The 15,002-nt window shown below is 36.3% G+C and overlaps 1 protein-coding gene and 1 pseudogene across 1 annotated transcript; one reads left to right on the top strand and one right to left on the bottom strand.

The window, feature by feature from the left end:
* Positions 1-643: 643 nt before the first annotated feature.
* LOC147293100 (uncharacterized) lies at positions 644-1,382 on the bottom strand (annotated as a pseudogene).
* Positions 1,383-3,404: 2,022 nt separating this feature from the next.
* LOC147293099 (cell division cycle protein 48-related / CDC48-like protein) lies at positions 3,405-13,990 on the top strand. The gene is made up of 10 exons (XM_086234254.1): positions 3,405-3,866; positions 4,341-4,457; positions 4,567-6,402; positions 6,488-6,676; positions 6,851-6,990; positions 9,247-9,492; positions 9,887-10,073; positions 12,358-12,423; positions 12,508-12,757; positions 13,467-13,990. The coding sequence occupies exons 1-10, from the start codon at positions 3,621-3,623 to the stop codon at positions 13,862-13,864; spliced, it is 3,675 nt and encodes a 1,224-aa protein (XP_086090380.1). The 5' UTR covers positions 3,405-3,620; the 3' UTR covers positions 13,865-13,990.
* The last annotated feature ends 1,012 nt before the right edge of the window (positions 13,991-15,002 follow it).

Below are 15,002 nucleotides of genomic sequence, written 5' to 3'. Positions count from 1 at the left end.
GTTATTTTGTAACTTTTATTGATGATTTTTCAAGATATGGTTATGTATTTTTAATTTCAGAAAAATCTTCTGTTCTTGATTGTTTCAAAGTTTTTAAACTTGAAGTTGAAAAACATTCAAGCTGCCATAAGTCATTATTAAGAAAAGCTCTGCCAAGCATAACATTAATTTTATTCTTCTCAAAAATCCTCAAATTGTCATCATCCAAAATAAATAAATAACCAGCTTTAACTAGTTTAGATGCGGAAATTAAATTCATTCTCATGGAAGGTACAAAAAGAACATTATTTAGTTTCAAAACATAACCAAAACCTAATCTAAGCTTGACAGTGCCAATTGATTCAACTGTAACTTTCTTTCCATTTCCAACAAAAACTTTGAATTCCTCTTTATTTGGTGCTCTCTTGTTTGTCAATCCCTGCAAAGTATTGGTGATATGGACAGAAGAACCAGTATCAAACCACCAAGAATTCATAGGGACATCAAAAAGATTTGACTCAATGCACACAAAAACATTAAAATTACCTCTTGCAGCAAGCCATTTCTTATGCTTGTCACAGTTTTTCTTCATATGACCTGCTTTCTTGCAGAAGTAACATTTAGAAACTTTCGTTTGGGTTCCAGATTTATTGACTTTAAAGCTCTAAGATCCTTTATATGATGATGCAGATAGTTTGGCAGAAACATTAGAAGAAGACTTTATAGCATTAGGAGACTTACCAGAATTTGAGGCACCATCCTTCTTACCACTGGTCGAATGAACAAAATTAACAATATCTAATTTCTCATTTTTCAACCTCTCTTCTTCTTGTGTACAGATTGAAATCAACTCATCTATATCCCAGGTTTCCTTTTGTGTGTTGTAAGAAGTCTTCAATTGGCTGAACTTAAGTGGCAAGGAGTTGAGTGCCACATGGACAAGGAAGAAATCTAAAATCTCAACTTCCAGTTCTTTGAGCTTGTTTGATATGTCAAATCATTTTCATGACGTGTTCTCTGACATTTCTGTTTCCATCATACCTCAAAGTAGTGAGTTGATTCATTAAATTGCTAGTTTATGCCTTCTTTGATTCTCTAAATTTTTCACCAATAGCCTCCAGAAAAGCCCTTGCATTGGTATTGGGTGGAATTCCTCCCCTCACTGTGTCTGTCATGGATCTTTTCATGATGAGGAGAGACATCCTGTTAGCCTTTTCCCACTTCTCAAGCTTGAGGGCATGATTCTTCTTTTGTTCATCAGTGCAAGGTTCAGTAGGAGCTTGTGGTTCATCTTCCCTCAAAGCTAAATCGAGATCCATTAGTCCAAGGACTATCCCCACATCTTGCTTCCATTTCTTATAGTTGCTGCCAGTCAAAGTCTCAATAGAAGAGAAATTGAATGATGAGGAATTCACAACTGTAGATGCCATTGGAAACAAGATAGGTTAAAAAATCATTAACCATCAAGGAACTGAAATATTCAATAATTTTTTTCCTCCTTTTATAACCTTATGCATTGTTATAGATCACCTTTGGCTAGAAAAATAAAATGCGTCAAAAAATGTTTCCTTATGTACTGTCTATATACAAGAAACTGAGATAACAAACAATTCCCACACCTTTAGGCAGAAGAAATTATTCACAACCTAAGTATCCATATATCTCAATACACTAATCTCAAATCCAACCAGAAAAAACAACCTCCTTTGGGAAAATTACTTTATCTGTTATGATTTAGAGATTACAATATTTTTAGCCTATGTTTCGAAAACAATGAATCAAGACAAACAATAAACTATCCACTTTGGTGAAAGGTTTAATTATTCTCTCAAAAATCAGACCAAAATTTTTCTATACTTGTTGTATGTATAGACAGAAATCGTGTGGGTATATCATGCGTTTATATAAATAACCAAATGATGTGAATGTAATTAACTGTAAAGGTTATGTCAATAAAAACTAACCATCGATCATAGATCAAAACAGTTAACTATTATCATTCATTTCACAAACCAAAACCCACAAGCTTTCTAACTTTATTCTTTGCAACCTGTAGAAATTAGCACATCCAAGAAAAACAGATACCAAAAGATCTAGTTTATTCAAATGAAAAAGGGTCAATAACCAACAAGCACCTCAAATAAACCAAAAACGATACCAGACTGTCGTTAATATTCTTGCTCAATACTTACAATTGCAGAATCGAAAAATGTCAATTGTAAATGATGATTTCAAAACGAATATGCGTAAACTCTGATACCACATGTTAGAATAACATAGATGACCTTAATTGCATACAAGTGAAGAACCACATCAATCTAATTAAATTGAATAAGATCATAGAAAGAATTTTTACCTGTAGATGCCATTAGTTTGATTCACAACCAGAGAAGAGGTCTTCTGCTCTCTTCAGACTTGATTCTCACTAGCAATAGGAACTAGATAATATTGAGCGTGTGTTTTCTGAGAGAGTATGGACCTCCTTATATATCAGCTATAACACTTATATGTTCTCCTCCTATTAAGGAAACACAACTAACCACTTCCTGATTTGTAGTTGAGTTAGTATGATAAGATAGTCCAAATGTGTAGGACTCTTTGTAAATTCAAACAGCTGATTACATGTTAAACAAACGGTCAAGTCCACTTAAGATTTCTAACATGTAATTCATCAATAGTGAATCTTGAAACCAAGATTCCTTGTGCCTTAATATTTTACTAAAAAAAGATTAACTTGTCATCAATATTTTCATTAAAAACGTAAGTGGAAAAATAGAATAAAGGGGTAGAAATAACAAGATCAACAACAATAACTGCATGAAATACGTTAAAATTCTCCAGTAAGGTTGTTCAACAAGTCCCTTTGAGGACAACTCCCATTGTTGCGAGAATTGGAGAAGTGTATAAAGTATGGTAGTCTTATTCATATAAATAAATATATGCTTGTTCCATTCTTAAAAAGATATAAAATAAGATATAAAAAATATGGTGTGTAGAAAAAGAAAATCTAAGGTGTTTAATAAAAAAAAAAAACTTACTAGTAATAGGAATAGCTAATGTGACATCATAATCTCTTTCTTTCAAACCTCCATTTTTAATGTGCTAAATCTTGCTCCTCTTTGTTTGTGATACGATACTAGGTCTGTTATCTCTATTATTGAAAAGTTTCCGTAAGTAATTTTTAGTATAACCATAACACCCTCATCTAATATTACTAAGTTATCATTATTAATCCGTCATCTACCGATATTATATTACGTGACACCACGTCACTTGGTGCTATGATCACAAACAAACAAAAAATCTGTCTGTCGAATAAACCCACCCTTCCAAATTTCAGATGGCTCATTTTGTAAACGCGCAACCAAACACGGCCTGGTCTTTACTGCGTATAATTAAACAGGGTGTTAAAAAAATCCCTCTTTTACTTGGAAGCCAAACACCCCCCTCTCTTCTTCTCCGTCTGTAGTCTCTCTCTCTCTCTCTCTCTAGTGTCCAAAACCCTAGTCTTAGTCCCTCCATTAACTGAATTTTTTTCATTGTTTCCTTTTTTTGCCTATTCATTACCTTCTACTTTCCTTTTCAATGCCTAAGCCAAGAGGATTCTAGTCCCCTAGAATCTAGACGTACATACATATATAATGCATCCGAAGCGATCTGATGGGCCGGCTTCGGAGCCGCTACGGACCAGCAACAGGCTCAGGAGACGGCCCAAAACGTACGGGGGGCGGAACATGTACTATTACAATACAAGTACCAGCAGCCTCATTCACAAGCGCAGAAGGAAGAGCAAGACCAAGAACCGACCTGCCGCCTCTCGTATTGCCAAGATGATGCGTGAAAGATCAGCCGACCCCAATACTCCTGTTGCCTCCAATAACCTCAATGTAAATTCTCAACTTCAACTTTCTTCAATTTCTCTTTGATGCCTTCAATGGTTGACATAGTTATCATTTAAGTGTTTCACTTTCCATCGAAGAATTGGGCGAAACTTGAATTCTGCATGTTTATAACTAAGGGCCATCTCAACCCTTTTCTTTAATTTGGGTATATGTTTTATTTATAAAAGTCAAATTTGAGGAACCAAAGTGAAAGAGTTTAGGGATTCTCAAATTTGGAGAAAGTTTAGGGAAGGATTGGACCTGGGTTTCAACTTTTAAAAGTTATTTATCCTCAAAGTTGAATTCGGGGAAGAGTTTAGGGGAGGCTTGGAGATGACTTTGGCTTTTATGGGTTTATATTGTCATTTTTCTGCATGTGCCAGATACGTGAGCTTTTCTGTTAAAGTTAATTATATAAAACATCAGTTCCCATTTTTCATTTTGAGATTTTGATATATTTTCTTCTGCATTTGTTTGCAGACAGAGCCATCCAACCTCCGGCGCTCTACCAGAAAGAGAAAGTTGTCTAAAAAGAACCGTGACCTGTACACAGATGCAGACGACGACAGTTCCGGATATGATGATGCAGACATGATGGTGAGGTTTTATACTAACCATGCACATAATTTTTATGAAGGTTTCTAATTAGTCTGGCTTCGGTGGAATTCAAAGCTTGTACTGAAGTTGGGTCGCTGTGTTGTTTCAGAAACCCTCGTATAAACCTATGAAGAATCGGGTTGGTAATAGCGTGTGTCAAGACGAGTTATCACCTCCCAAGCACAAAAAGATGGTGGAGACTAGACAAACTCCTCGGCGTGAAGGATTGAGACCTCGTCGCTTAAAGACAAATGCAAAAGAACAATTGGGGTTGGCATATGATGATGAGCAGGGTACTTCAGAAGAGAAAGTTGACCAAGAAGAAACCGAGAATGGGAATGATATTGAATACAATGATGCAGATGATGACCAAGATGAGGGGGAGGGTGAGGACGTGGGTGATGGTGAGGGTGAGGGTGAGGGTGATGATGATGGTGATGAAGATGGTGATGATGAAGAGGGTGAAGAAGAACAAGATGGAAGAAGGCGATATGATCTTCGAAATCGTGCAGACGTCCGCAGGTTCTCTATGGAAGAGGGTAAGCCGAGACCAAGATCTCCTCGAAGAGTATTGCACCAAGGAATGGGGACTAAGGGCGGTAGGGATGTGAGAAAGGGGGGATCACGAGTTCATAAGCGTCATCGAATTACAAGGACTGATGATTCTGATGACTCCCTTCTTGTGGATGAACTAGACCAAGGCCCTGCGATTCCCTGGGGCCGAGGTGGGAGTAGATCTGGACCACCTTGGCTCTTTGGGGGACTAGACATGCATGGAACAACAGCATGGGGATTGAATGTTGCTGCCTCAGGTTGGGGTCATCAGGGCGATACTTTTGCTACCTTGACTTCTGGAATTCAAACTGCTGGGCCAAGCTCAAAGGGAGGGGCAGATATACAGCCTTTGCAGGTTGATGACAGCGTGAGTTTTGATGATATAGGCGGGCTTTCTGAATATATCGATGCTTTGAAGGAAATGGTTTTCTTTCCTCTACTTTATCCAGATTTCTTTGCAAGTTATCATATCACCCCACCAAGGGGGGTTTTGTTATGTGGTCCTCCTGGTACTGGGAAAACGTTGATCGCCAGAGCTTTAGCCTGTGCTGCATCCAAGGCTGGCCAGAAAGTCAGCTTTTACATGAGGAAGGGCGCAGATGTGCTAAGCAAATGGGTTGGTGAGGCTGAAAGACAATTGAAACTACTTTTTGAGGAAGCACAAAGAAATCAACCTTCAATCATATTCTTTGATGAAATTGATGGACTTGCTCCTGTAAGGTCCAGCAAACAAGAGCAAATTCATAATTCCATTGTGTCAACTTTGCTTGCTCTGATGGATGGTCTCGATTCCCGTGGACAAGTGGTCTTGATTGGAGCAACCAACCGGATTGATGCAATTGATGGAGCCTTGCGGCGTCCTGGTAGATTTGATCGTGAATTCAACTTCCCTTTGCCTGGTTCTGAGGCACGTGCTGAAATTTTAGACATTCATACTCGAAAATGGAAGCATCCTCCTTCAAAGGAGCTAAGATTGGAACTTGCAGCTAGTTGTGTTGGATATTGTGGTGCTGATTTAAAGGCTCTTTGCACTGAAGCTGCCATTCGTGCTTTCCGTGAAAAATATCCTCAGGTTTACACAAGTGATGATAAATTTGTAATTGATGTTGATTCAGTAAAGGTTGAAAAGTATCACTTTGTTGAAGCCATGTCAACAATTACCCCTGCTGCTCACAGAGGTGCTGTTGTGCACTCTAGGCCATTGTCTTTAGTAGTTGCACCATGCCTGCAGAGGCATCTCCAAAAGGCCATGAACTATATATCCGATATTTTCCCTCCCCTTGCAGTGTCATCAGAGTTGACTAAGCTTTCTATGCTCTCTAATGGCTCTGCAATTCCTCTTGTCTATAGGCCTCGGCTTCTGGTATGTGGTGATGAAGGTTCTGGCCTGGTAATTATCTTGGATCCTCTACACAGTGACAAATTTTTCGCAATGGGAACAGAAACTAAATTTACTTACTGCTTTAGTTTTACAGGATCATCTTGGGCCTGCTATTTTACATGAACTCGAGAAATTCCCTGTTCATTCTTTAGGACTTCCATCTCTTCTATCTGATCCCAGTGCAAAGACACCAGAGGAGGCACTGGTACACATATTTGGTGAAGCAAGGAGAACAACCCCATCAATTCTCTATTTGTCTCAGTTCAATCTTTGGTGGGATACAGTGAGTACATGCTTTTGTTTTGTAATATTTTCATATCAATGCTAATTAAGTGGCTGTGCATGCTCAGAATTTATAATTTTATTCTTATGATGTTGACATGCGTGGAAATTCCACTCCATCAGATTTTATTAACTCTGTTTTGTGCTATTTGAAGTTGATAGATTTTTTGTGCAGGCACATGAGCAGCTCAGAGCTGTTTTGCTGACTTTGTTAGAAGACTTTGCGTCTGACTTGCCCATATTATTACTTGCAACATCATCAGTGCCACCTGCTGAAGTTGATGCCATGACTTCAATATTTTCTGATCGTTCTGTGTATGTTATCCTTTATTTTAAAAACTAACCATTATTTGTGAATTCAAATGCTGTGTTTCTATCTGATGCATGGCTGTTGGTAATATATATGCAACTTTCTAACCTTTTCTTTGTCTGGCCTGAAAAATATCACTAACATTTCAGTATTGATCAACTACAGTTGCATTTGGTTTGTGTCTTAAAGTCACTTTTTCTTTCTTGGCTTTTTAGAAGCAAGGGTGGAATAGCTCATTCTGATTGACAAGTACCTTTTGGGTAGCAAATGGAGAGAAATTTTCTTTTAATGAGGAAAACATAACTTATTACTTTCAAAAGTAAAAGTTTAGCTAGTAAGAGCTCACTACAAATACGCTAAGGCTACAACATTCTTTGGTGAATTTCATTTGTTGAGTCTTGGATTTTATTTGGTAATCCATTAGTAATTTTCCTGAAAAAAGGAAACAGAACACCATTTTGAAGGTAAAAGATTCAAAAAGCTTACATTAAAATCTACCAGAGCCTTTTTGTTTTATAAATCATATACTAATTCTAAGTAAACCATCCACATTTGCCCTTTCTGAGCATGTTTTATGAATACTATATATATATATATATATATATATTTAAAAAAAAAAAAAAAAAAACTTTTTGTTACAATATAGCAACATATAGAAAGAGAATACTCTTAGGTTTAAAATAGAATTAATTGAATATCTGAGGGGTAATTTTTTTAATAAGAAGCATACTTTTATTAATAGAAAACAGCAGGTACAACATAGTGGATAAGATATGCACTATTGCATAGGCTAAAAAAACTTACAGTAAAGAACAACTAAACAGAACATAAACCATCAAGAATCTAAGACACTACAGCCTTCCAATCCAGTATAACGACAGCAAAAGAATAGTCTCTAAATTCCGAAGAAACCAAAGCCCATAGGGAAGCCCAGAATTGGACTCTCTCCCACAAAATTACCAACCCATCTCCTTTAATATCCTCAAATATCCTTCTATTTCTCCCAATTCAAACTACCCAAAGTACAGCCATCACAGCACACCTCCCTAATACCAGACCCCTCTTCTTTCTTCCAAAAAGGTGATACCTTCCGGACAGAAGAGCAGCACAAGAGACTGGGATTCCCAAGTTTAGATCAGCCTCCATAAAAAATTCGCCAGCCTCACTTCGCCTCCCGCGAGAAATTAAACAAGCTAACACCTTGATTAATGTAGGCTGTACTTTGGCATTCCAGATTACAAGAGAGAGTAAAGGGAGAAAGTGAATAAGTTTCCATTAATTGACTTAAGAAAGATTCGCTAGAGTAGACCCCCGAAGCCTCCAAACTCCAAACTCTTCTATCCCCCAAGAAGTGACCAACAAAACACGACAGCAGCTGAATTAACTCCCCCAACTACTGATCCTTCAGATTTCTTTGAAACTCAAAATTATTTCTTTCTAGGAAGCATATTGATTCATATGCTCTCATAGGGAAGAATGAGTGGCTACTCTAGGCTTTTTCATGGTTTGATAGTTTCTTGTTTTCCCCTTTCTCAGATCATGGACCCTGTTCCTTCTTTTGCTTTTGGCTACCCCATAAGTACTACAAATACACTACCCTATTGAACTGCAATCCAAAATGCGGTGCATGTCTGTCACAACATGCTGTTTTAGCATCCAATATTCCTTCTATTTTATTCCTTATGTGCTCTCGTTGACAAGTATGATAAAAAAATAAAGGATTTGTGTAGGATGATTCTGGATGTAGGATTGTCTTATCACATTCAAAGTTCAAATGAATAGCCTTTTTAAGTGAAGCCAGGCCTACTGGAATTCTTCCTTGGTCCAAGGTTTGCGGTGTGCCATGTTGCCGTTCCCATTCTCATATCATAACAATCCACGTTTTAGGTTTAGATTTATCATATCTTGGGTCGTCATAGAACTGTTTTTGAGGTCCTATAGTTTTAAAAATTGATGAAAGAACCATGAAGAGAGAAAGGTGCAGGCAGGCAGCTAATATCCTCAACAGCTGGCTTCTCCCTTTGCACTCTTAATAATCAACTATCATGGTGATCTCGTCAAGAGATTGCTAATGCATTTCAGTATTCATATGTTTGTGGGTCTAAAAACATATGAATACTACTGAACCTAAAATATATGAATTTTTTCTCTTATCAAAATTTTATTTTCTGAAAGATTTTAGTTCATAAATCGTCTTCGACAATTTATTAAGAATTTGTCATGGATATGATTCTAGTCTTATGTTTGCTTTTTATTATCAGCTATCAGGTGGGCAAACCATCTATTGAAGACAGATCTTTGTTTTTTGACCGTCTGATTGAAGCTGCTTTGTCAGTCTTGTCGGAGGACATAACAAAAAAGTCTCAGGAATCTGTATCTGTTCCTGAACTTCCCAAGGCTCCAAAAGTAGCAAGTGGTCCTAAGGTCTCAGAGTTAAAAGCAAAGGTAGAAGCTGAGCAGCATGCTCTTCGCCGGTTGCGGATGTGCCTCAGAGATGTTTGCAATCGGTTAGATATTCCTTACCGTGTCCCTTTGATGTTTACAGCTGCATTTTACTTTGGTTCATGAAGAGAGACTTAATGAATAGTGCAAAAATGATTTTTTTAATATTTGAATTGGAAATTTGAGGCTTCTGTTCAGTCAAGCCTTTTTTCGTTGGCTCATGTTAATGGGAAGGGGTTATTTGGTTCATGACATGAGAATGATTCATTTATGTCTTACTAGATTTGTGCTTGATATGATTTTAGCCAATTGAACTTGGGTAGCAGCATGTTTACACCCTTTGATGAGGAATTCCTCAAAAGTTCTCTCTCTCTCTCTCTCTCTCTCTCTCTCTCTCTCTCTCTCTCTCTCCATATATATATATATAATTTATATATAGTTTTTGTTCCTATGCTGCAGAGTTTTATATGATAAGAGATTTGTTGCTTTCCACTATCCTGTCTCGGATGAGGATGCTCCAAACTATCGCTCAATCATTCAGAACCCCATGGACGTGGCTACTTTGCTGCAGCGTGTAGACTCTGGGCAGTATATTACATGTTCAACATTCCTGCAAGATGTTAATCTTATACTTTCCAATGCAAAGGTGTGTGTTCGCTGCTGTTACTTTTGCATGTAAGCTGAATTTTCATGGAATCAGAACTTTTCATAAAATCATGTTTCTTCTCAAAAAGAAAATAGAAAAATGTATGAGCACATTGCTAATTGGAAGGTAATGTGCTAGTAGATAACTACTATACAAAATTTGTTGAGAAATTTGAGCGTCACTATGTTTCAAAAATTATAGACCTTATATTTTTATAAAGATACAGAAAATTCGGAAGTTCTTAGGTTAAATCTAAAAACATCATGTGTCCCTTTTTTTTCTTCTTCCCTTTTTTTAAATTTTTTGTTTCTTCCCTATTTTTTGTGCAGAAAAGAAATAAATGTTTGTTTTGTATTTATGTAGATAATAAATGAGTAATTCGTTGCTTTGAAATCTAAGTACTATTATTATTACTGTCAGTATTTCCTTTTTTTTTTTTTTTTCTCTAAAGAGGCAGTGTGGTTTTGTTTATGGTACTAAGTTATATGTTTAATGTTAAATGAGTTGATTTAGTTGAATACTTTATGAAATATCCTTCAGCACCTCTAGAAAAAATGTAACTTTTTATCATTACCTTTATTGATACTGAAAAATCAGGATGTAAGAGGGAATTTTGGAGGTAGTTGTGGCGAAAAAATATACACACTTTAGGACCCATTTGATAAAATTTTTGTTTATGGTTTTCAGTTTTAGTTTTCATTTGATTTTCTCTCTAAATTCATCACTTTTAGAGTGGTGGTTGTTTGGCATAGAGATTGCTATTCTTTGTCGGTAGTTGATTTTCGAGGGTTGGTACTAATAAGATGGTGCTTACTCAAAGATGTCTCTTGACATGCTATTTCTTTTGGGGAAATTCTATTCATACCCAACAATTTTCTTTTCTTACCCAACGTTCTCACTACATCCAACATTCACTTTACTTTTTCTTCATTTTCTCATTATACCCAACCTTCTTTCCTATTATACCCTTATGTTAGTAAAACCTACACTAACATTAGAATTTCTCTCCTTACCCAACATCACTCTCACACCAATACCCATTTCACCAAATACCCAACTTCTAAAACCAAACCCACTGCCACCGCCACTACCGTCGCCACCGCCAGGGCTAGTCCTCCGTGTCGGTACAACCACCCACCGCCACCACTGACCAATCAGCCTTATATCTGCTTCAAACAAACAGTGGCAGCCCTACATATTCCCATTTTTTCATCAATTAGATAAATCAAACACATTTTCTAAGTCTTTTTTTATTGATTTTCCATATTTGTTGATAAATATTTAATATTATGTTTTTGTATGAATTTTAAAACAATAATTTGAGTTTTTTGCGGGTAAATGAGGTTTATGGGTATTCATGTCGGAGACATTCATTTGGTATTGGTATGCCGAATACGATGACAGTATTCAGTAGTCATCTACCGAATTAGTTTAGTATTTTTGAAACACTCCCACCAAATGAATCCAAAAATGTTTGCTTCATATGTCTATTTGGTGGGAGGGTTTCGAATACTTGTGAGTTGTTCAGTGGATGCCAACCGAATAAGGGTACACTGTTCGGTGACTGCCTGTGAATGCCATTTGGTTGACACCCACTGAAATTTATTATCGTGTTCGGTATTGGTCCACCAAAGGGAACGCGAACCAGAAATTTTCTAGAGCGTCATATGCACGAAAAATTGCAAAAAAAAAAAAAGAAAAAGAAAAAGAAAAAGAAAATATATGCACACATCCCTCATTTGGAGGCTCCCTAGGAACAATTTCACTCACCATTCGTTTAAAAAACCTTGTTTCAATGATATGGGGACAAAAATTGTTTAGGGTTTAGAGTTGGTTGTGAGAGTGAGGTTGATGAAGGGTTGGGGTTGTTAGGTATAGAAAGAAATTTGGGTTTTTATTTTAAACATAATTTGTCCTCAATGGTCATTTCATTGTGGGATATAATAGTCCATTCATGGTAAAAAAGATTGTTGGGTAAGAAAAAAAGATTGTTGGGTATGAATAGAATTTCCCTTTCTTTTGCTGTCAAATAATAAACTATTTGATGTGCTGATTGTTTTTAAGAAATATGGTGTCTCATGGTGATTCATTTGCACTTCCTCTTCTGTTTGCATTGTATTTGTGTTCTACCCTATGTAGTACCGTTGTGCTTTCACTTTTGATTTTTTGATTTTCTTATTGCTATGTTGAACATATGTTGTACAAAGGAAGCTAAAATTGTTGTCATCATTGTGTGTTTTGTAATCATCTGACAATTTCATGTATTCTGCTTTCTCGAATTCAGGCTTATAATGGAGATGATTACAATGGTGCTAGGATTGTTAGTAGAGCTTATGAGCTTCGTGATGCAGTAAGTTTGTCTGTTCTTTGTTTTTCGGTTTTATTCGCAGCTGTGGGCTTTTGCATTTCTTTCATGTATTGTTTTTCCCCTCAGGTACATGGGATGCTGTCACAGATGGACCCTGCACTGGTTGGATATTGTGACAAGATTGCAGCTCAAGGTGGTCCAGAACTTATGCCAGATGATTTAGAGGTATCTACTTTCCCATCAATACCTGTCGTACAGCTCGGAACCGTCACTAGGGCGAGTGCTCGGCTTCGTAATACCTATCTGGATACAAGTCTGGATCGAAACTATGAGACAGTGAAACGGACAAAGAAGAATGTTGACGCTTCACATGCAGGTATTACGACCTTTTTCATGTCTGCAAACATGTTTTATATTGTAATGTAATTTAGATGTTTTCCAAAATGAAATTTTGTATCTCAAGTTGGAACCTGTTATTGGCACTGCTCTTGGTTGCCCCTGTGATTTTGAAATATTTATTTCCAGAAGTTTCCATAACAAAGAATGCAAAACTTATTGAGTAGAGAGAAAGGGAGGGTAAACAATGCCATGGGTGTAGTCCACTGTCACATACTCTTAGTGCTAATATATTTGCCTCCATCTTACTGAAAGGAAAAGGAACCGTTTCTGGTTCTGTTATTGGGGGGGGGGGGTAGATATATATATATATATATATATAAAATACTATATAAATACACAGACATGCTCTTACCTAAAAAGAGTAAACAAATAATTAAATAAAAGAATACTGTATCCACGTACATGCATGATGCATGTATCCGTATGAGGACGATTGTTTCTTCTTAGTATCGAAGAAAAAATATATATTATATATAATTTTTTTTTTCTTTTAACACTAGTCCTGATATTCCAAAAATGTTGTTGAAGCCTCAATTTGTAATTTGCTACGTTGAGTCAAAAATGTGGATTTTCTCTCCAAAAAAAAAAAACCTGATTTTCGTTTACTACTTTTTTTCATTTCTATGGATATTTGAATAATATCACAATCTCAGTTGTTGATGTTGATTTTCCTGGTGACCAATCAGCTTTAACTGCAGAAGACAACTTAGAACATCAAGATTCAATATTGTCAAAGTCATCTCAGGAACCTGAGACGAATGACACAAATCCAGAAGTGCCAGAAACCACTTCTGTTGGTTGCAATCAGAATGAAACGCATGGAGAAGTTTCTGGCCATACTGATGTGAGTGGATCCCAAGACACCATCATTTCAGATGGTGAGATTATTACAAACCAAATAGAACCTGTCAAGCGACTTCTTGTGGAACGAACTGAAAATTATGACATCCCACAGCTTGAGAGGATTTACACAAGAATTATGAAGGGCATTTTTGACATCAAGGACAGAGGTGATATAGATGGCACCCGGCCTTCAATTTTGAGGTATTTGTTGAAATTTGCAGAGGAGGAAGCAAATTTCTGATTCTTCTAAAAACAAAGAAAAATCTAGTCATATGTAAAGTCGGGATCTTCTTTTTATTGCAAATTCATTGAGTGATAGAAATCTCTCTCTCTCTCTCTCTCTCTCTCTCTCTCTCTCTCTCTCTCTCTCTCTCTCTCTCTCTCTCTCTCTCTCTTTCTCTCTCTCTATGGATATGTGGTCGATGCTGATCGTATATTTTTTGTATATTTTGTGCAGCATTCAAGTCACAAATGTCTCGTTTTAGAAGCAGCATTATAAAATGTTTATGCACCAAAATGTTAGTGATCATATTGTTCTTGGGAACCTAGATGGCTAAAACCATAAAGCATAGAGAATAGGATAAGACTTTTGGTCCTTGTGATTTAGGTTTTTTTCACTAAAGCTCCTGTAGTTCAATAACTTTTTAGGTCTAAGTTATTTTAGGTCAAGTTATTTTTGGTGAACTTTCACTAAAATTGTCTTAATTTACCACCTAAATTAAAAATTTATTGCAATGTACCATTTCTGTCTTATTTTATCTAAACTTTTGTTAAAAATAAGGATATTTTAGTTTTTTTAAGTCAGTTTTCTATTGTGTCAAAGTAGGTAAAATGTAAAAAAAACTATTTTTTTTTTTTTAACAATAGGAATTTGAAAAAAACTAAAACACTTATTTTTAACAAAAATTTAGACAAAATTAGTTAGAGGTGGTACATTGCAATAAATTTTTAATTCATATGCTAAAATTAAGACAATTTTTTTTTTAGGTGGTGAAGTGAGATTGAGCCTAAAGTTCAGGTGGGTAAAATGTAAAAAAGCCTTGTTATTCTTGTAGTTTCATTCCACATTTCCACCATCAGGAAAATGAATTTAATTTGAACCAAAAGTGGTAACAAAGTGAAAATACAAAGATGAAAATGTCAAAAAAAGAACTATGGGGGGTGCAAGTGCAAACTCGGTCAAACTACATGGATCATTTCATTAGTGTCTTTTGGCGAACTGTTAATCAAATCTATGTGAATTAGTTTGCATGTGCATGTGTGTGGTCGGTGCTCGATGCTGGCCATTTTCATAATTGACTAAAATGTTTGTAACCATTCAAAGAACAAATTCTTGATACTTGTGTTTCATTTTAGAAGCAGATTATAAAAGGTTTATG

Source organism: Dryas octopetala, chromosome 2 (assembly GCF_963921425.1).
Source record: "Dryas octopetala chromosome 2, drDryOcto1.1, whole genome shotgun sequence".
In the NCBI taxonomy this organism is placed as follows: Eukaryota; Viridiplantae; Streptophyta; class Magnoliopsida; order Rosales; family Rosaceae; genus Dryas; species Dryas octopetala.
This window is presented reverse-complemented; position numbering and strand designations above follow the sequence as displayed.

Coding starts and splice junctions, on each gene's coding strand:
- LOC147293099 (XM_086234254.1), top strand. CDS start 3,621: ATGCATCCGAAGCGATCTGATGGGCCGGCTTCGGAGCCGCTACGGACC. Junction 3,867..4,340: donor TTGCCTCCAATAACCTCAAT/GTAAATTCTCAA, acceptor ATTTGTTTGCAG/ACAGAGCCATCCAACCTCCG. Junction 6,677..6,850: donor TCAATCTTTGGTGGGATACA/GTGAGTACATGC, acceptor TTTTTTGTGCAG/GCACATGAGCAGCTCAGAGC.